Below are 22,102 nucleotides of genomic sequence, written 5' to 3'. Positions count from 1 at the left end.
CGTATCTCTCTGTGAAATAAATCTTTATGTAGTGATAAATCCATGCTAGAATTTACATGACACTTGGTGCCCATGATAAAGATTGCGGGTGCTAATCCAAATCTTACTAGTTTTAGTCAGGTAACTGGCGAAAGGCGGTGGTTTACTAGGGACAATTCCTCTTTCCTTCACCCATAAAACTGACTTCCACTTTACAACTGAACACTGATAAAGTAAATAGGTAAATGTAAGACAAATTGTCTTAGTACATTTCTTTGAACAGAATATATTTCTTAACATATTTCAGAATCAAGTTTTAGAGTTAAACTGTGCTAGGGTGGATTTTTAAAATTGATTTGCATGCAAATCTGTGCTGAAATATCCCTACGGCCAGATTTATGTCAAAGGATTTTCCTTTCCTGTTCTCAGGCTTCCCCATCACAGTCAATACGTAGCCGAGACAGTGGAATTCCAGAGGATGTGGTACAGGCGGAAAAGTACAAAGCTGTATCCCATACCCCTCTTCAGAAACCAGCGAGGAGGACTTATTACGGTTACGAGGATGAGTCTGATTATGAGGATTACAGACCCACGGATGCATTTGATAATGAGGATTACAGCGTTAGCCAATCAGATGCTCCGAATCTTGCTATGCTCGGAAACGAATCTGACTCACCGAATGAGTTTTATCATAGCAGTGACGAAGGTATCCCAGATTATTATTTAGACAGTGACGGCATTCTGTGGGATGAGACTGTTTTATCCAGCGGGAAAGCCCTAACGGAACGTGCGGGACTCCATCGTACGAGTCCCTCAGGCAGCGAGTCAGGGGGACAGGTAATTCAGACGAACACTCCGGCGGACATATACGCCAACACAATCAAGGCTCGGACATCTTTTTCCACCACTCAGAAACCGCCCTTTCCACATCAGTCCAGTTCAAGAAGAAATTCTATAAATCAGCCTTCGCCTTCCAAGTATGCATCACCAACGGGATCAGGTGGTAAAAATGCAAACAAATCAGTGTCTTCCAAAAATGAACAGCCATACAATAAAGAAGATTATATTAAGTCTGTGAAAAACAATGCTAGAGTTAACGCTAGCCCTTCCAGCACAGATGCCACTGCCAGTGCAACGCGTGCAAAATCAAAAGACAAACGTGATATTAAATCTGATCATGGCAAAAAGTCCAAGTCAAGACAAAATAGTTCTTCTTCTGGGGATAATGCGACCCCCAAATCTAAATCATCACTAAATAGTGGTAATGTTTTCGTAGCAATAGCCGACGTTCATGTGAACGCTACTCTCAGTGACTCTGATACAGCGGAAACTCTGAAACGCCCCATTCCTGCCAAAAGGGGGAAGAAATCTGAAGCTCATGCCATCCCCGAGGAAGATGGTTCCAAGGGGGGAACAAGAAACCATGGGAGCTTTCCGCGCGATCGTGAAAAGTCTGAACACCTCCTGCAGGTTAAGGAGGAATCGCCTCAGTTCAATTCACTTCCTTCGCGAAATGTTCAGAAACATTTGTCAAACTCTTCCGACACTCCTTTAACTAGCGAGTCGACAGACATCAGTTTTGAAACAGTCAAACAAAAATCAATCAAAAAGCAACCTTCAATTGGAAAAATCAACAGCACGGATCGGCCTCCGAAACCATTACGCCAGTCATCCACGGGATCAACAACAAGCCATGACAACAGCCAGACTCTATCAGACAAGGCCAAGGCCTCGCCTGCTCCTGTGAACACTGGGGTGAAGACACCTGATGAAGCAGCCAGTCCTAAACGTGGTCAGCTCCAGCCCAAACTGTCCCGTGACCTCAGTGTTAACATTCCTGAGGACTCCATCCACAGTGTGTCCCCGATCCGCATCCAGATGGAAGACTTACAGATGATGACAGACGTGGAAGAGGACCCAACGCTACATGATGCAGGTATGGAAAACCTTGTGTAATCATACAGGTTGTTCATGTTAACGCATTGACCTCAGCCAAGTGGTTAAAGTTAAAAATTCTGGTGTGAGGCATTAAATGACAATGAAAAAAATTAATAAATTAAATGTGAATGAAAAGCCAATAAGCAGTCCAAGCCAAATAAAAGCAATGTTTGCCTGTGTCAGGGTGTCAGGAGGATATATAGTGAAGCAACACCATACATATACATACAGTAGAAGTGAACCTCGTAGTCATGGTGATAAAGATGCTTTTCTTTCAGTCATTAGGTCAAGGGTTGAAACAGTTTACAGGGTGTCAGGAGGATATATAGTGAAGCAACACCATACATATACATACAGTAGAAGTGAACCTCGTAGTCATGGTGATAAAGATGCTTGTCTTTCAGTCATTAGGTCAAGGGTTGAAACAGTTTACAGGTTGTCAGGAGGATATATAGTGAAGCAACACCATACATATACATACAGTAGAAGTGAACCTCGTAGTCATGGTGATAAAGATGCTTGTCTTTCAGTCATTAGGTCAAGGGTTGAAACAGTTTACAGGTTGTCAGGAGGATATATAGTGAAGCAACATCATATGTATATATACAGTAGAAGTGAACCTCGTAGTCATGGTGATAAAGATGCTTGTCTTTCAGTCATTAGGTCAAGGGTTGAAACAGTTTACAGGTTGTCAGGAGGATATATAGTGAAGCAACACCATACGTATACATACAGTAGAAGTGAACCTCGTGGTCATGGTGATAAAGATGCTTGTCTTTCAGTCATTAGGTCAAGGGTTGAAACAGTTTACAGGTTGTCAGGAGGATATATAGTGAAGCAACACCATACGTATACATACAGTAGAAGTGAACCTCGTGGTCATGGTGATAAAGATGCTTGTCTTTCAGTCATAAGGACAAGCGTTAAAATGGTTTACAGGAGTCAAAATGCTAGATCAAGAGCTCAAAATAAAAACTGAGCCCAATTCATCAGACAATCATTCAGATATTCATAATTTGAGACACACTTGTAAATAATGGTTTGGTGTATTTCACTCATTTCCATGTTACTTTTTAGAATGTCGCTAAATTGAATCTAATACATATGCAGTTCTCACAAATAAATCATTTTGGTTGATCTGTTGTCAAGGTCATGACTGTGATGAGCTTGAATCATCAAGTATTTAGACCCCTTGGTCAGTGGGTTCAACTCCAATGTAAAGACATGGAAATACTTACCTCAACTTTTTTACAAGGTGTTCATACAAGTATATTCTGAAGGCATTATTCTGTGTAGACTAATGAAATTACACTCTTTGTGATGCCCTGAAGTTCACCAACTCAACTAATGTACATGTAGTTTTGTCTCCAAAATCAACATTAAAATGTTCACAAATCGCACTGAAGGTTGCTCTTTCATATGCGAAATGCTAAGTGATGCAATCATATGGACAAAAACAAACGAAACTTTCAAAGCATAGAATTTTCGATTTATTTACATGGTTAATTTTGCATCTTCTGTGTGTAAAAATTCTCAGCTTTGGAGTTTTACTCACCTTGTGAACATAAAAAAAAATGTCTACTGTCTACATGTATATTTAATTTTCTTGTTATACTGATTGTCGTGTTTGGAAGCATTGATTTTCATACATATAGATGGGATGGGTAAAATGATGCAAGTAACATGTGGTAGGTGGATCAATTCTTCACTCAGCATATGCAATTACAGGCTGTGAGTCATTGTCACTAATTTGTGCGTCTATTCCAAATGTTATGAAAATTTAAAACTTCCCCACACTGAACTGAGTTTGTAGGCCAGTCACCTATTGCATGGTAGGTAGGTAATCAGCCCCCATTTCACTCGTCATCTAACAGATTCCGGATACATTTTAGCTGAAAATAAGGATATCATCATGTGGAAAGTGATGTCAGTACTGTCATAAGTTTATATGATTATACTTTTTGGGTATGGCACTCCAAGAGAAGAAAGTTGGTCCAGACCTAACGGGTTACAAACTCAGATTTTGGCACATATTCACTGGGGTTACTATTAAAATGTCTAAGATATGAAAGTTGTTCAGACCTGACCAGTAACCAAACTCGGATGATTTGTGTTTATTGGCAGGTGTTAGGTAAATTTTGATACACACAAAATATAACGAAGTAAAAACATGTCTGTTCTTCTTGCCTGGCTTCCTGGATGGATTTTTTCTTTTTATTTTAGTAAAATTTTGAGTCGTTTTTATTTATTTATTTCATTGGTGCTGAGCCATGGAGGCCCCCAATTTTGAGTCATATTGCATTGTAACATATGCATACAAATGCTTTTAAGGTCTTGAAAAAAATGCTAAAAAGACAACATACTTGTATATATAATTCAGATGGGGCACATTTTTAATCCTGAAGGTTTGCTGATTAATGTGACTTGAATGGAAGAACAGTAATAAATTTCGAATTTCATTAACATAACTGTATCAGGGTCAAATATGAAGAATGTTTTCAGGTGACAAAATACAACACACCCTAAAACCTGATAAAATCAATATAAATGTTTGAAAAAGTTTTACTGTATGAAGATTTTATGTGCAATTTTGACAATGAAATTCAGGTTTCTTAATACTGGTATCTGAAAATATTTTAGGCTAGATAAGACTAACGAAAGGGTCCCCAAATTAAAAAGCTATATTTGGCCTTGTGTATGCCACTGCTGTAATGAATCTTTCCTCTACCCTGCACAGGTGTGGGTCCGTCAGGCCCGCAGCCCTCTGCCCGTGTGGAGGAGATTAAACGGCGCCGCCTCACCCTGATGTGTGTATTCCTGTACCTGGACACCAAGACCCTCAGTCAACTATCCTTGGTGTGTAAGGAGTGGAAAGTGGTCAGCCGACACCCGGCACTCTGGAGAAGGGTCAGACTGAGGAACGCACGCATAGGATCTAAGGTAAGAGTATACCTCTGAATGAACCAGCCATCGTATAAGTATGAAGTAAGTATTCAGAACACCTCGGGTGTTCCTGTAGCTTTGTGACTGGATGTCATAGTACCACTCATCACTCATTTTAAAATAACTAGGTAGTTTTTTTTTACTAACTGTAGGTTGTTGTTAAGTTACATGTACAATGTTAAAACAAGGAAGTGGGGTGTCCATTTGTTCCTGACACATAGTTTTTTATGGTTTGGAAGGGATACCAACCTACACTATGCACACAAATACATTGATCTTTTATGTATGAAAGACCTGGCTTCCTCTCCGGTTGCAAGTGGGAAAGTCCGACAGCAGCCAGCGGGTGGTTGTGGGTTTCTCCCAAGCTCTGCCCGGTCCCTCCCACCATGATGCTGGCTGCCATCGTATAATTGAAGTATTCTTGACTACGGCATAAAACACCAATCAAATAGATATACTAAAGACAAAATACTAACAGAATTTCAGCATGTTTGCATTTTTAAAACATCCTTTTTCTCTGATTATATAAATGTTATAAATAATCATGTTATAAATTAATGCTCTCACATCATCTTAAGGCTTTAATCTTTAATCTTCAGCACCATTTCTATAGAATTCTGTGATAGTTGTCCATTTTTTTTTTTGTAGAAATTCTAATCAGTCAAGTTGTCTGATAAAAGAACTATGTAAAGGTGAATGTAAGGAATTCCAAATGCCATTACTTGTACATTAAATGTGAAATTACTCCATGACCTGAATTCAAAACTAGTTGTTACTGACCATAGTGGTATACGTATGTAGTGTTGAATGACATGTACCATACCTTTTCAATAATTACAGACACTCGCTAATTGAGACACACTGAAAGTAAGTGGGAAGATCACTGTAATCTCCCGCTAAGCCCTCACAGTGGGTGATATGGGCATGCCAACTGGCCTAGCTTGAGTATAGGCCTACCCTTGCCTATATAGACAGGATAATGAAGGGCATCTCATGCTGTCATTTTTCAGTATACACATTTGTTTAAAAACAGAAGACAAAAAACATACCAGAACATCAACCTAGTGAAAATATCTCTTTCCCATTTCCCTTTCCCAAAAAGATCACCATTTTGTTTTCCAGGTAGCTTCAATAGCTGAATTAGCACCAAGGTATTGTACACGTGTATTTGCATACATGTATTAAAGCAGCAGTTTAACGTGTATCTGTGTTCTGTTGCAGTATCTAATGACAATATCAAAATGGTGTGTTCAGCTGGAGTCTCTAACATTAGAGGGTGAGTAATTATATAGTTGGTCTGTTGACTGGCAGGACGTGTGTTATCCAAGTTAAGATCAAAATGTGATACATTGGGCATGGGTTTGACTGGTTCAGGATAGCCTCCTTCCTTGCATTGTTTTATGCATCTCCTGGTGCATATCCTATTCCCATGTTAAAATTTTATATAAATAGTGTCTGCTCTGTTCATCAGTTTGTTTGGTGATTGTTGGCATTTTTGATTTTACATACCACTCTGTTATATGTAACTGCACCCATCATAAAGGTACATGTACATGATTTTGGGTTCCTGGTCTGAACAGTATCACACTATGTACAAGAGCTCAGTTGGTTGTTCTCTGTGATATCACACCGTGTACAAGAGCTCAGTGTATTGCTCTCTGTGATATCACATTGTGTTCAAGAGCTCCTCTTCTTGTTCTCTGTAACATCAGGCTCTGTATACAAGACCTCAGCTACTTGTTCTCGGTGATATCACACTGTGTTCAAGAGCTCAGCTGTTTTTCTCTGTGATATCTCTCTGTACAAGAGCTCAGCCTATTGTTCTCAATGATTTCACATAGAACAAGAGCTCAGCTGCTTGTTCTTTGATATATTACAATGTCTACAAGAGCTCAACTACATTTGTCCTTGATATCAAACTGTGTACAAGAGCTCAGCCTATTGTTCCCAATGATAACACACTGTGTACAAGAGCTCAGCTGCTTGTTCTCTGTGATATTGCACTGTGTACAATGTGTCAGCTGCTTGTTCTCCGTGATATCACACTGTGTACGAGAGCTCAGGTACATGATCGTAGTAATATCTCGTATATGTACTATACCAGAGTGCAGATACTCCTTCTCGGTGATGTATAGAGATACACATGTATAGCAGCTGCTGCACTGAGCATTTACACTTAGTATTGATCATTGCATTGCATTTTATGATGGGTCAATTTTTACTGTTGATTCAGGTGAAATGGTAGGATGAGATTAAAGTTTTCTTGAAATTTTGTGACCACAGGTATATGATGCAAAAGGGAATATGTGTGCATGTATACATGTAGATGTAAATCAGTTTGGATTTGCCTGTCAGTATTTAAAACATATAAGGGACACTTTGAGGAAGGAATAATACTTCAGCTTTCTGTTTCAAGACCATGTTACAAGGCATAGAGCACTTATGTCACGCTGTTTGGGACTGTCGAGATGGCTTTCTGAAACCATGCAGGTGTATGGTAAAGCTGGTTGGTTACACCATATAAAATCTGTGCTTTTTATGTGCTTCAATATGCATGTAAGCATATGTCAAAGTAAACATGTGTTATATAAACATATATGTCAATATTAACATTTGTTATATAAACATATATGTCAATATTAACATTTGTTATATAAACATTTGTTATATAAACATACATGTATGTCCTCATAAACATCAGTATAAAAATTCACCATTTTTGTCCAGTTCTTGATGAGTAATGCAATATCTGCTATCCATACACACCTTTACTTCAGGTCTAATGTTTCAGTGCTGCTAACAATACAGAAACCTGTGAGATATTTGCACAGCTTGTTCTCAGCATGTACATCTACTTCAAAAGGCTGCCATTTCCACAGCAAACATGGCTGTAGAATAACACTGCTCTAAGAGTGACCCACATTTGAACACATGAACAATGATACGAGATCAATTTTTGACTGCAGCATGCAACAGGTTGAAATTTAAAACCTGTATTATATGAACGGCTTGTGACGTTAAAATTCCTGTGCACATGGATGCACAAATTGGTGTAGGCACTGTATACGTATAGATATGTGCAGCAGTTGTTACCAACAGCTGCTATGTGTGATATACCCTAAATAACCATAAATTTCATCCAGGACTTACTTACCCCTTTTTAGCTCACCTGTATAGTACAAGCATAGCTTATGTTGTACCCTGAGCATTTGGGTTGGTGTCCAATAATACAGAGAGCAATGCTAAAAAAAAATATCTTAAAAAGTACTGCAGGTATTGAGCGCGGGATTTGCATAAATGTAGAGCACAACAGCACAAGGGAGATATCCCATCATTGATGGGATGTGTGCATATTTAGTACCGTAAAGTACTGAATTCCTGAAGTAGTGGATTGTGTATAAGAATCTGTGTTAAACAAAGTGTTAAGGGTGGTTACTCAAAAAGTCCTGCATGTATGGAGCTCAGGGCTTGCACACATGTAGAGTAGAATAGCACAAGGGTCATATTCCATCATTGATTCAGTATACACATATTAAGTACCTTAAATTACTGAATTCCTGACGTAATGTGTTGTGTTCTAGAGCTGACGTTAAACAAAGAGTTAGGGGGTGGTATCTCAAGAAGTACAGCATGTAGCATGAGCTCAGGGTCTTGTAACACATCGTTGATTGGGTGTTAGCATATTAAATACTGTAAATTACTGAATTCCTTGCTTAGTGAATGATGTATTAGAATCATGGATAAACAAATCGTTAGAGTGGGTATCATAAAAAGTGTGTATTGAACTGAAGTTTTGTGTGCTTACAAAGCACAATGACAAAATGGGGATATTCCATACCTGATGCTCTTTGAGCATATTAATTACCATACATTACCAGATTTACGATTTCAGTTTTTAATGCATTGAGCTGAAGTTTTGCATTCATGTGTCACATACAGGTGGGCTCATTGGTAGCCTATCTACCAGTTCTAAGATCTTTATTCTGAGAGTTATATTGATTTTAAAAAGATGTTTTGAGGTTTGCTTGGAACATGAGATGATATTCTACTGGAAAATTGTAAGATTCAGCACCAAAAATAATATTTTGTGACATTTATTTGCCTCTAAAAATGCACTTTTATGGGCGAAATTTTAGCTCATGTGGGGTAGATATATGCACAGGTATATGTATATGGCTCACAAGTGTGATAAGATGGTCAATTTAACACATCAGCCTTAAAGATCAGCCCTGTTAGATCTGAGATCATTTGCATTATGCCAGGCTTAGCTCAGAACTCAGTCTTTTTGAATGTGCTAACTTTAAAATGTCAAAGCTGTATGCTACAAAAACATGTTGTCTTTAATCCTGCATTAATTCTAACTTCATATAATGTTACTTCTGAATGATAGTTCTCATAACATTACAATTAATACAATTGTACCTGTCACGCCAAAAGCAAGCTAAACTTTGCTACGTTCCATTTTCGATACGAGTCACCAGCATTTGGCATCGTCCCGTGGAATGGTTAGATGGAAACAAAGAAAGTTTACACCTTTAGAAGGTCAACTGATTACTTGTTTAAAATGTCTAATTTTAATTTTTGGATAGTAAGGAACTATTAACAACTGTTGCCGCATGATTTTTTTTTTTTTTTTTTGATTGGTGTTTTACGCCGTACTCAAGAATATTTCACTTATACGACGGCGGCCAGCATTAAGATGGGTGGAAACCGGGCAGAACCCTGGGGAAACACATGACCATCCGCAGGTAGCTGACAGACCTTCCCACATACGGCCGGAGAGGAAGCCAGCATGAGCTGGACTTGAACTCACAGCGACCGCATTGGTGAGAGACTTGAGGGTCATTACGCTGCGCTAGCGCGCTAACCAACTGAGCCACGGATGCCCCTTGTTTGCCACATGAAGGAATTTTCAGAAGAGTGTGCCCTGGCAGTGGAGGCACGTGATTTGAAAATGGTGGTTTGCTAAATTTGTGTTAATTCTGAGGCTAAGGCCATTATTATTTTCACATAAAGAAGTGATATGATCTCAGAACTACGTTTTAAGATCACATTTTTGTGCATGTAATGATTTAGGGCAGTTAATATGGAAGCTAAGGTGTGAACTTGGACAACTGATCTCAGAGCTATTGTACATGCACGTGTATGGAAAATCATTTGCATGTATGTATGCAACTAGCAGTATTGTTACATTTGTATGTAGGTACACTGAGATATACTAAAATTTGTTACATCAGAAGTACAAGAAAAATAACAAACAACAACCAGCCCCAAAAAAAGAAAAGAGATTGAAGAATTAGGGTATTAATATGATAACATTAGCGTTAAGGAGTGTGATGTGAGATTTTTGCTTTTGCTTTTATTTGTTTATTTTTATTTGAAAACCTGGTCACTGGTATATAATGTAAATATAAAGGCATATGTGCACCCACAAAAAGAGTTTTGATCGTGTATACCAGAACATGTCATTATTCGCCATTACAGTGTGTGGGCAAGTCACAGGTGCACTATGGGTATTGCATGGTTTCAGTTTGGGGTAAGCTTGGCCAAAAACTTTTTCCCTTCTATGTTTGTGTTTGCACTGTACTTATTGATTACTAGAAATTGTCATTGAATACATTTTGGTGCATTTTACTTTGTGTATTGTGTTGTTGTTGTTTGTTTTTGGTTTTTTTTTTGGTTGTTTTTTTTTTTCAAATTTGATACAATTTGCGAGATTAAAACATCTTGCATAAGTAAATGAAGACCATTGGAAATATATTTACAAGTACTCGCGCAGTCAGATGAGACTCAAAAGGTTAAGCCGTGAAAACTAAGCAGTGTGCACTGCAAAAAGAAACAAAATTCAGAATTTACATCTCGCTTTATCAGGACATACAATGAGTTGTTTTGTTCTCGAAAATTTCATCAAAATCTGTTGTTGCAGTGTTTTAATGATGTATGCATATTCATGTGGTTGTGTCTTGGGTGGTTGAATACTCACAAATTTCCTTCTCCTTTACTGTCTCACTCTTGTGAATTCCCCCTGTTGCATACATGGTGCCAGTTGATACATGTATACCCTGTACAGACTTTGATCTGGCTTACTCAGGACTCCATATGTACTACCAGGCTGAAAAACAACAACGGTGACCCTGTCCGTCTGGCTGATCAATACATGTTCTTGAGCTCAGACATTGATTTGGCTTGGATTTGTCTTACATGGTATGAGTCAGCCTGTAATTACTCCGTACGTCGAAACTCAAGCCAGCCCTCTGTGTTTTTATGAGTGTGTATGTCTTTGTTGCGTGTTCTTTTCTTCATTAATATATTAACTGTGTTAGCGATTTCATTTTTAATGGCTTCCTTATCTTACTGATGGTAATGTAACGTAGCCTAATTATTTGTTCTTGTGCTCTGTTTCTGGATGTATTGGATGACCATCTGTTCTAGGGCATTTAAAATGTATGTGTGTACCGCAGCATCATTTGTTGTCTTAAACGTGTGTAGTGTCTCAGTGGTGAAACAGCTATCTAACATTTACAAATTTGTCCTAGTCATTGATGGACAATGTCAGAATGATGAACAAGGCAATGGATGGTATGGGCAGACCCATATGGCTCATCTGGAGCATACATGGCAATGACATTCTTGTAAGAGGCCAATCTGATTACATTTCCTGTATCTACATAGAGTAACAATAAGGTTATGATACAAAGATATTGATCCATATCCCCATCTGTCAGCCATCATCTGCGCATCTGTCAGCCATCATCTGCCCATCCGTCAGCCATCATCTGCCCATCCTGCAGCCATCATCTGCCCATCCTTCAGCCATCATCTGCCCATCTGCACCATATGCCAATCCTTCAGCCATCACATATGCCCATCTTTCAGCCGTTATCTGTACATCCCTCAGCCTTCTTCGGCATATTCTTCAGCCATCATCTGCCCATCCATCAGGCATCGTCTGCTCGTCAGCCAGCCATCATCTGCCCATCCTTCAGCCATCATCTGCCCATCCTTCAGCCATTATCTGCCCATCCTTCAACCATCATCTGCCCATCCTTCAACCATCATCTGCTCATCCTTCAACCATCGTCTGCCCATCTGCACAGTGTGCCAATCCTTCAACGTTCACATGTCACCCTCAGCCTTCTTCGGCATATTCTTCAGCCATTATCTGCCCATCCATGCCCATCCGTCAGGCATGATCTGCCAATTCGTCAGGCATCATTTGCTCATCCTTCAACCATCATTTACCCATCATATGCCAATCCTTCACCCATTGTATGCCAATCCTTCAGCCATCATCTGCCCATCCTTCAGCCATCATCTGCCCATCCTTCAGCCATCATCTGCCCATCCATCAGGCATGATCTGCCCATCCTTCAACCATCATCTGTCTATCCTTCACCCATCATCTGCACCATATGCCAATCCTTCAGCCATCGTATGCCCTTCCTTTGGCCATCATATGCCCTTCTTTCAGCCATCATATGCCCTTCCTTCAGCCATCATCTGCTCGCCTTTCAGTCATCATCTTTTTTTTTTTTTCAGACACCTTATGCCCATCCTTCAGCCATCATCTGCCTATCTTTCAGCCATCATCTGCCTATCCTAATACTATGATGAAAGTCCATTTGTGTATGCTGTAAAATGATTACAAAGTTGGATGAGATTTTCTTGCCCAAAATAAATTATGCTCCTTGTATTTTCTGTATTCAGCATTAAAACCTCGTAGAAAACGCAAGGATGAGACAGATGAAGATTATGCCAAAAATACCAGGTAATGTGCCATCAGAGATGGTTGAGTGCATCAAGCTGTACATAAACCCCCAGTTAAGTGGGTAGTCAGTCAGCTCAAGTGCTCCTAATTCAAGACAAACTGACACGTAATGTAGCAAGAGATACTTTTCAAATTCTTACATCAGTATATTAAACTCCGATGAGAACATGTTTGCACTGTCATCGTATAAGTGAAATGTTCTTGAGAAAACACCAATCAAATAAATAAATATGTTAAAAAAATTTAAATTATTATTTGGCTCTCGATACATGTACAGTGTGATGATTTGGGGTTAAGGTAAATCCAGTTTTGAATATTATTCTTAGTGTTTGTAAAATCACATTATTAATGTTGCTCCTTAGCACTGGTCAACCTTGTGTCAGTATTCATTGACTGGGTTGGATGTCTTAAGCATAGCATTTCAGTGAGGCAGCACAGCCTATATATATATATATATATATATATATATATATATATATATATATATATATATATATAGATGTGTCAACATTGGAAACATCAGCCCTGTGTTGGATTGGGTTGGGTGTCATGGTTCATGTCTACAACATAGCATTTCAGTGAGGCAGCACAGTGTATATATAAATGTGTCAACATTAGAAACATCAGCCCAGCGTTGGATTGGGTTGGGTGTCATGGTTCATGTCTGCCATACAGCCTTTTGAGTGAGGCAGCATTACCTACATGGGGGCCTCCATGGCTCAGTCGGTTAGCGCGCTAGCGCAGCGTAATGACCCAGGAGCCTCTCACCAATGCAGTCGCTGTGAGCTCATGCTGGCTTCCTCTCCGGCCGTATGTAGCCTGCGGATGGTCGTGCGTTTCCCCCAGGCTGTGCCAGGTTTCCACCCACCATAATGCTGGCCGCCGTCGTATAAGTGAAATATTCTTGAGTACGGCATAAAACACCAATCAAATAAATAAATAAATTACCTACATGTATATAGTTATGGCAGTATTATCCCTAGCCTGCTTCAAGACTATGATGAAAATATTATCAAAACTTTTTTACTCATTGCAGACAAATAAGTGAAGTGCCCTGTGCATGTGGTATATGTCTAAATTGCAGTACTGATGCAGTGTCTCTTTAGTTACAGAGGATACCTTAAGAGTTGTGTAAGTGTGCTGTGCATATGGTACATGCCTATGTTGCAGTACTGATGCAGTGTCTCTTTACTTATAGAGGGTGCCTTGAGAGTTGTGTAAGTGTGCTGTGCATATGGTACATGCCTATGTTGCAGTACTGATGCAGTGTCTCTTTACTTACAGAGGGTGCCTTGAGCAAGGACTGGAAACATTACTGATGGTGTCCCAGAACTCTCTGCTGTCCTTGAGAATTGCCAGCTGTGACAACATCATCACAGAAAAGTACTGTTATTCTCTATATTTTTTTTGTAATGAGCAGCACATGAACAGTCTACACATACAGTAATTCTATTTCAATGATGATAATTAATATTTTAGTGTTAATCTATGCCCTCTTTGCAAGAAGGCTGTGGAGAAATAAATTTATCGATTTAATCGTTGTTGTATCTGTCAAGGGGAGATAACTGTCTTGTGAAGGTTCATTGCATTTGACAATTGATCGTGAATTCATATATACATAATCAAAATAAATGTTTTAAGGTCACTAAGCAGGTGCATTGTGAATACATGTACATGCAGCTTAATAGTCCAACACATTGCTACTATCAGTTAAGCTTTTTACTGCATACAGGGAACACTTTGCTTCTCAATGTAAAATCATGTCCAAAGTTGTTTTCTATGGATTGTAAGAACAAGAACATTAAACTCATGCTCTGACTTCACAAAAACAGTATCAGCAACAGTCATACTTTATAGAAAACCCTGTGATTTCTAGAATGCTTGATATAATTTATGTATGTATAATAAAGACACATGTTAATATGTAACCGTAATGTTTTGCTTTCTTCTCGTTCAGGTGTCTCTGGGAGGTGAGTTGTTACAGTCGTTTGTTACAACGCCTCTGTTACATCAGTAGTATGGATCCCTTGGGACCTGAAGTCATGTGGAACATGGGAGCTGGTTGTCGTGATATCGTCACGCTCATCATACCCCCTGGGGTGCCCAAGTGAGTGTGGTACCATGGCCAGGTGATGTTCTCATCATGCCATACCCTACTCTCAAACTTTGTGCATTGCAGTTTCCTATGTGATATTTAATATTTTCTATGAATGCTGATTTGTCTTATTTAGGCAATCATAATAATGACATTTGATCTTCACACATTCATTTTTATGAGCTCGCCTTACAAAATAAGGAGAGGTATTGTGAGAGAGGGATCAGATGCTGGCAGTAGCAATAGGGGCGGTGTCTAGTTTGGTTTTAGTTTTTGACCAATCATAGGGTTGCAGTGGCCACCCATAGTACACAGATAGCCAGTCGTTTGCATATCAAAGATGGGGGAAGTTTTCTTAACTCATAGCTCAACATCCTCAGGTATTCACAGGGTTGTGGTTGCCACCCATAGAACTTGGATTGCCAGAAGCAGTTTGCTATTTGCATACCAAAGACCTCTGTGTGCACAAACTCCTTGCAGTGTTTTTTACGACAGCAATGATTTGTAACTCCATGACGTACAAAGTGATTGTTTTCCAATCCTTATGCATGCAATAAAACAGTCATAGTTGTGACAGTATAATAATTTTGCCTTAGCACTATCTAATTAGAGAATAATTTGTGTGTATCATAGTGTCAATCATTCTACTTATTTTGCTTTAGAGTTCAATATTTGAACGTATCAGATGACTTGAGAATTACTAGTTTTACGAACTGCTCAATCAGGTGAGCTACCGGTATTATCTGAATAACTTATTGTCATATGACTGTCCTATATATCTATATAGTTCCCTTCTATCATGTATATTCTAAAAAGAATCATTAAATTAATTTGTTTGACACTTTGTTCTGTTCAAAATTAACATTGTCTTAAATGTTGTGCTCTTCTCTCACCCACAGTAAAAAGCCTGGTCGCTTCAACAATAAATGTGTGCAGCTGATAGGTCAGTTTTACCCTGAACTAAAAGTGCTTTCTATTGGTGGAGCAGAGGTGGACGAGAGAGGTCTTCTTGCACTTGGTGAGGAAAAATTGAGTATTCAATTGTTCATGTCAGCTAAGTTGTATTTTTATTGTAACAATGCTTTATTTTCATGATAACATCATTGGTTTCAATGAAGTGGCATTACCACAGCAACAGTGTTGACTTTTGTTGTATTTTTATTGTAACAATGCTTTATTTTCATGGTAACATTTTTGGTTTCAGTGAAGTGGTATCACCACAGCAACAGTGTTGACTTTTGTTGTATTTTTATAGTAAAAATGCTTTATTTTCATGATAACATTTTTGGTTTCACTGAAGTGGTAATACCACTTAAACATTTTTGATTTAGTTCAATTCTCATGGTAGCATTGTATTTTCCTGGTAAGCTTGTTGTATTTTCATGGTAAGCTTGTTGTATTTTCCTGGTAACATTGTGTTTTCATGGTAGCGTTGTTGGTTTCAGCAAAGCAGTGTCAGCGTCTACAGGTGCTGGAGTTTGACCACATGAAGGAGATCACAGAGGAAGTAGCACAGACTCTGTGTGATGCAGGACTGAAGGATTTGCAGACCCTCGAGTTCACAAACACACCTGTCACTCCAAAGGCTGTCCACCTGTTCTCAAGTAAGTTGAGAACAGAGATTAATAATTCAAGCATTGTGGCTAAGGGAATATTTGCCAATGGTGCAACCAACTTTTCGAGTACTTTACTTTGAAACCAGAAATCTTATGCAACAAAAATGACATCTCACTGGCTCAAATACTTAAAGTGCTGACTCGCTGTAACTGTCAATGAAGTTTGGAGTTCAAATCCAGCCCTCAGTTTTTCAGCTGCAGTTTTAAGTCACAAAATTGGAAAGGAATGTGGTAAAAGGCAGTGGTTTATTTGGGGTACTCCATTTGTCTCCACCCACAGAATTCAACAACACTGTGTTCAACACCAGTCAAATATGTCGGTACAAAATTCAGGGAATTCTTCCGTCAGATTGATAGGCCACAAGCTATTAAATTTTACTGGCTACGTTTTTGGGTAGGTGTTCCATATTTAATGACTTTTCATGTGAATTAAATCTTTAATGTGTTTTACTTCTGAATTTGAAAAAAAAAATTTTTTAATTATAATTTTTGCATTTTCAGAGAATTGCCGTCGTCTGCGCCGTATCAATGTCCGGGTGGCTATATCAGACTATTTTGAAGACACACTACTGAAAGAAAATGTTGATCACTTCAAGAATGTAGTGGAAAAATTCAATGTGAGCTTCTCCTTATATATATATATATATATATTTATAGTGTAGTATTTTCAAGATTTGAAGAAGGAATTTTCAGTTTTGAATTCTTTTGTTATGCTTGAAATTTTTGTGCTGGTTTTAAAGTGTACAGTAATGGGAAGACTTGCAAAAGTTTAAGGAAGGATTTATTTCTTCTCGCTGAAGTGGGAATAACCAGTGGAAGTGAATACAGTTTTGACGGAAAAATGTGAAACTTTAGAGAGTTTTGTTGATATCTATTCTTAATTGATGGGGAGATCAAAGATAATTTCAGGGCGCTTAAAATTATTGCTTTCATCGAACATTGTGTAAAACCTTTCAGAAGCTGGCACTTAGCCATATGAAGGCATTTGAAGCTTCAATCAAAAGACTAAATTGAAACATTTGTGGAAACTGAAATCATCCAGTTTTGTATGAAAATGACACAATTAATGATCAGTATTATTTAATTTTTCAGCATTTATTTATTTATTTGATTGGTGCTTTACGCCGTACTCAAGAAAATTTCACTTATACGACGGCGACCAGCATTATGGTGGGAGGAAACTGGGAAACCCACGACCATCGGCTTTTTTCAACCAGGTTTTTTCAGCATTTGAATGGCATAATGTCATGCCTGCATATAGTAAAATAAAGTGTGATTTTTTTATGTCAGTGCACCCATCTATATCTCTGAGGAACATTCTTTTCTTTCTATCTTTATTTTTAAATAATAGATCCCATTATTTTGTCATTTCAGTCTCTTAAGAAGAGGTCAAATTTATCAAGCGTTTTAAGAATAAAGACCGATGCAGAAGGCAAGCAAAGACTGAGGTCAACCTAACAGTAATCACCATCAATCAACTGGTCACCTCTCACTATTCAGGATGGCTCAGGACTAACTAATGATGAAGGCAAAGAGAAGAGTGATGCCAAACTAACAGAGGCTCGTCATCAGCCATCGGCCCTTCAGGATGGTTCTGGACAGACTGACAACAGAGGCAATGAAAGCTTGAAAACAACATTCTACAGAGGTTCACAATTATTCATCTGCTCTGCATCAAGTGTCCAAGATGGTTCAGGACTTCTTGTCAAGCTGACAGTAGAGGCAAGGAAAGCTTAAAAACAACACCATGTTTCATCTGCTCATCACAAAGTATTCAGGATGGTTAAGGGCAGACTAATTATCAAAACAAAACAGAGATTAAGATTAACCTAGCAGAGGATTTGCAGACAGACAGACAGGAGTGGAGACAAAGCAAGACGAAGCTGACAAAGGAATAACATCATCTGGTTATCATCAAGTATTCAGGGTTGTGGAGGAATGACTGACAGTGGAGGCAAGGACAGATGAAACTGACAAAGGAATAACATCATTCATCTGCTCATCATCAAGTATTCAAGGTTGTGGAGGAAAGACTGACAGTGGAGGCAAGGACAGATGAAACTGACAAAGGAATAACATCTGCTCATCATCAAGTATTCAGGATTGTTGAGGGATGACTGACAGTGGAGGCAAGGACCGATGAAACTGACAAAGGAATAACATCTGCTCATCATCAAGTATTCAGGATTGTTGAGGAATGACTGACAGTGGAGGCAAGGACAGATGAAACTGATAAAGGAATAACATCATTCATCTGCTCATCATTAAGTATTCAGGGTTGTGGAGGACTAACTGATAATGGAGGCAAGGACAGATGAAACTGACAAAGGAACAACATCATCTGGTCGTCATCAAGTATTCAGGATTGTTGAGGAATGACTGACAGTGGAGGCAAGGACAGATGAAACTGACAAAGGAATAACATCATTCATCTGCTCATCATCAAGTATTCAGGATTGTTGAGGGATGACTGACAGTGGAGGCAAGGGCAGATGAAACTGACAAAGGAACAACATCATCTGGTTATCATCAAGTATTCAGGGTAGTTTATGAATGACTGACAGTGGAGGCAAGGACAGATGAAACTGACAAAGGAATAACATGATCTGCTTATCATAAGGTATTCAGGATTGTTGAGGAATGACTGACAGTGGAGGCAAGGACAGATGAAACTGACAAAGGAATAAAATCATTCATCTGCTCATCACCAAGTATTCAGGAAGGTTGAGGACAAACTGGTAACGGAGAAGAATGACAAATGAAACTGACAAAGGAATAGCATCATTCATGTGCTCGTCATCATCAAGTGCGCAAGATTGTTGAGGACTGAGTGGCAGTGGAGACAAGGAAAAATGAAACTTAGAAAGGAATAACATTCATCATTCATCTGCTTACCATCAAGTATTCAGGACTTACTGACAGTGCCAGACTGCACTCCTGGAAGAATACTGAAATGCTGGATAATGAAAGAAAATGGTCAGGACTTCTAATGAAGGCAAGGAAAGACCAGTATAATGCAATGTCAGTATTGTGCTTTGACCACAAATACATGTGTGGGAAATGTCAAATCTATGTATACATTTTATTCAAACAACCAGTCTTACCACTGAAGGGTCTTCCATTTCTGATGTATACATTTACGTCTACATGTATACATGTATACCAACTGTGAAGGAATTCATCTCTATTTTTTCAACAAGGAACGTGTAGTGTTCAGTGTTCTTGAACTGTACCTTGTTTGTGAATTGTGGCAGGTCCATGTTGCTTCTTATTGTTGTTTTGTTGGAGGTTTGAATGTTAAAGAATCTAAGACATGACTTTACATACACACATTTTAGGTTAGGTAAATTTGTGAAGAGTTGATTGCTGTGTTCGGTTCATACATGTGACAAACAAGTATTTTATTCAAATTTAAAAAACAAACATGTATACCATAGTTTGGTCAAATATTGTGTTGTTGTCTTCTAAGTATGTTAATTAGCCTAAACCAAAGAATACATTGATCTTTTTGTGAGGAGTGAAATGTATTTGGTATTATTTGATACAGTAAGGACTTGTAACAGTCATTTGGTTTTGAAATGTGTAAACCTCCTGTGTGTAGTAATTTAAAGTAAAGAAGAAACACTACATTGTCAAGGCTAAGCATGGATGTAGAAAAGTTGGTTCTCAAAGAATGCTGGACATTCTGTATGTTACTGTATATTTTTTATTCTGGAACAAATGACTTTAAAAACACGTGTAAAATTATCATATTGAGCATGCTAAGTAATTCAAATTATAGCAAACATTTTGCAAAATTAATATTTTTTGGTAAAATATTTTTGTACAGCTGTGGTAATTTTTCACTATTAGAGGAAATTGGGATGACTAAAAACTGAGTTAGGGCCATGTAATGGATTTGCGCAGCTGTCAAGCTCATTTATTCGAATGGTGTGTATTAAAATGAATTGACATGCATGCAAGCAGATATTACAGTTTGGTTTGAGAAATTGATAGATTTCCTTTATCTTGTCATTTTATCAACGATACATTAGGCAATCAGGAAGTTAATCACACAGTAGAAGTACTTTTTTTGTTTAACACTATTTTCTCATCCGGTTGGATTTTTGAAAGCGAGGCAAACATTTTAATGTTATAGCAAATAAACTTATTAATAAGTTTATTTTAATTTGCAATACTATAATGTCTAGCTATCTCATTCACTATTCAGGTGGAAGATACTGTGCAGTATTACCCTATATTGTTTAAGCTGACATAGGTGTATATACATATCATATCATAAACATCCATGCTGATAACAAAGGGCTAATTAATTTCTGTACTTTATTGAGTTGGTTCATACTAAAGCTGCCCCTCAGTCTCAGTACATGTACTTCTTTAAAACTTACATAAGGAAGACAAGTGGTGAATATATATGGAGTCTTCATGTTGAGCTGTCCCACAATATTTTCCTACTTTTGTAGTAAAAGAAAGCTAAAGAATGAGTGTACATTATGCACTTCTATGTCTTTCAATAATTTGTCACTGCTTTCTCCAAGTTTTTTCTCTGGGAATTTCTTCAGCATTATGCACTGATTTTACACTGATTAATATGGGTATATGTTCAACTTTTTGAAACCATTCTGTTTTAAGAACCTGATCATTTAGATCTGTAATGTTTTTGGTTAAGGACATTTTGTGCCAGTACAGTGAAATAATGTATCATTTATTTATTTTAATCTGTTATGTTTGTCTGTCAGTTTTTGATAGCGAGCCAAAGTTTATTGTGTATGTGTTATATGGTTTGCTTTAATTCAGCGTTTTTGTTTTTTTTCACCTTTGTCTAGATTTTCATTTTTCTCGTTTTGCTTTGTTAAAAAAATGTTCAGGTTCTAGCATAATTCCATTCTAGTCTTCCTTTATAAGGGTGTATTTGCAATATTTTTTGTTACGTGACCTCGATGACGGATGTGGTATTTATTTACATTATTAGGCAATAAAAGAGCTTTTCTCTAGGGAATTACGTTAAACATATGTTCAGTAAACATTTACTCAGTTATTTATTTATTTTATTTTAGCTGTTAATTTTTTGATGTAGGATCAAACACATTACTAGAAAATAGTTCATCTGCACATCGCTATTGGTGAAAGAAACTGGAATGCCTGGAGAAAACTACAACCCTCCACCATGTCAATGTACTTTGCACACAAATACCTTCGAACTTTAAAGATGCAGGGGGCCTTCGTGGCACAGTTGGTTAGCGCGCTAGCGCGGCATAGTGACCCAGGAGCCTCTCACCACTGGGGTCGCTGTGAGTTCAAGACCAGCTCATGCTGGCTTCTTCTCCGGCCGTAGGTGGGAAGGTCTTCCAGCAACCTGTGGATGGTCATGGGTTTCCCCCAGGCTCTGCCCGGTTTCCTCCCTCCCATATAAGTGAAATAATCTTGAGTACGGCGTAAAACAACAATCAAGTAAATAAACAAAATTAAAGGATGCAGCCGATCAAATGCTTGATTAGAGCCAACACCTTCATATAGTTTGGCAGAGGTTTGGTCATACCAAAGACTTTAAGAATGGTACTTTTTGCTGCCCCGCTTGGCGCTCGGCACTGAGGGATTACAGCAAGGAAACAGGAATGGTTGTAGCGGTGTCAGTTTAAGGTGTATAAACTACCTGAGAGGGGTGTCATGTCTGGTGTCTTCGGCAGCATGATACTTCACAGACCATGGGCGGCATGAACTCGCCCTGCTGCAAGTAGGCACAATACAAGTACGTGTATACAC

General features: G+C 38.4%; 1 protein-coding gene across 1 annotated transcript; it reads left to right on the top strand.

The window, feature by feature from the left end:
- Positions 1 to 206: 206 nt before the first annotated feature.
- On the top strand, positions 207 to 21,339 carry LOC135466844 (dentin sialophosphoprotein-like). The gene is made up of 10 exons (XM_064744581.1): positions 207 to 1,915; positions 4,655 to 4,857; positions 6,082 to 6,136; positions 12,568 to 12,628; positions 13,913 to 14,011; positions 14,586 to 14,735; positions 15,623 to 15,741; positions 16,169 to 16,327; positions 16,841 to 16,956; positions 17,714 to 21,339. Exons 1-10 carry the CDS (start codon positions 340 to 342, stop codon positions 17,795 to 17,797), a joined length of 2,622 nt encoding a protein of 873 aa, XP_064600651.1. The 5' UTR covers positions 207 to 339; the 3' UTR covers positions 17,798 to 21,339.
- Positions 21,340 to 22,102: the final 763 nt, after the last annotated feature.

The sequence above is a fragment of the Liolophura sinensis genome, chromosome 6, assembly GCF_032854445.1.
Source record: "Liolophura sinensis isolate JHLJ2023 chromosome 6, CUHK_Ljap_v2, whole genome shotgun sequence".
Classification (NCBI taxonomy): Eukaryota; Metazoa; Mollusca; class Polyplacophora; order Chitonida; family Chitonidae; genus Liolophura; species Liolophura sinensis.
Note: the sequence above shows the minus strand (reverse complement) of the source record. Positions and strands in the feature narration are given on the sequence as shown.

What these genes read in the sequence shown, in the direction of transcription:
- LOC135466844 (XM_064744581.1), top strand. Translation starts at nt 340, where the DNA reads ATGCAAATCTGTGCTGAAATATCCCTACGGCCAGATTTATGTCAAAGG. An exon ending in CCCAACGCTACATGATGCAG is followed by an intron (nt 1,916 to 4,654) that starts GTATGGAAAACC and finishes TACCCTGCACAG; the next exon opens with GTGTGGGTCCGTCAGGCCCG. An exon ending in ACGCACGCATAGGATCTAAG is followed by an intron (nt 4,858 to 6,081) that starts GTAAGAGTATAC and finishes GTTCTGTTGCAG; the next exon opens with TATCTAATGACAATATCAAA.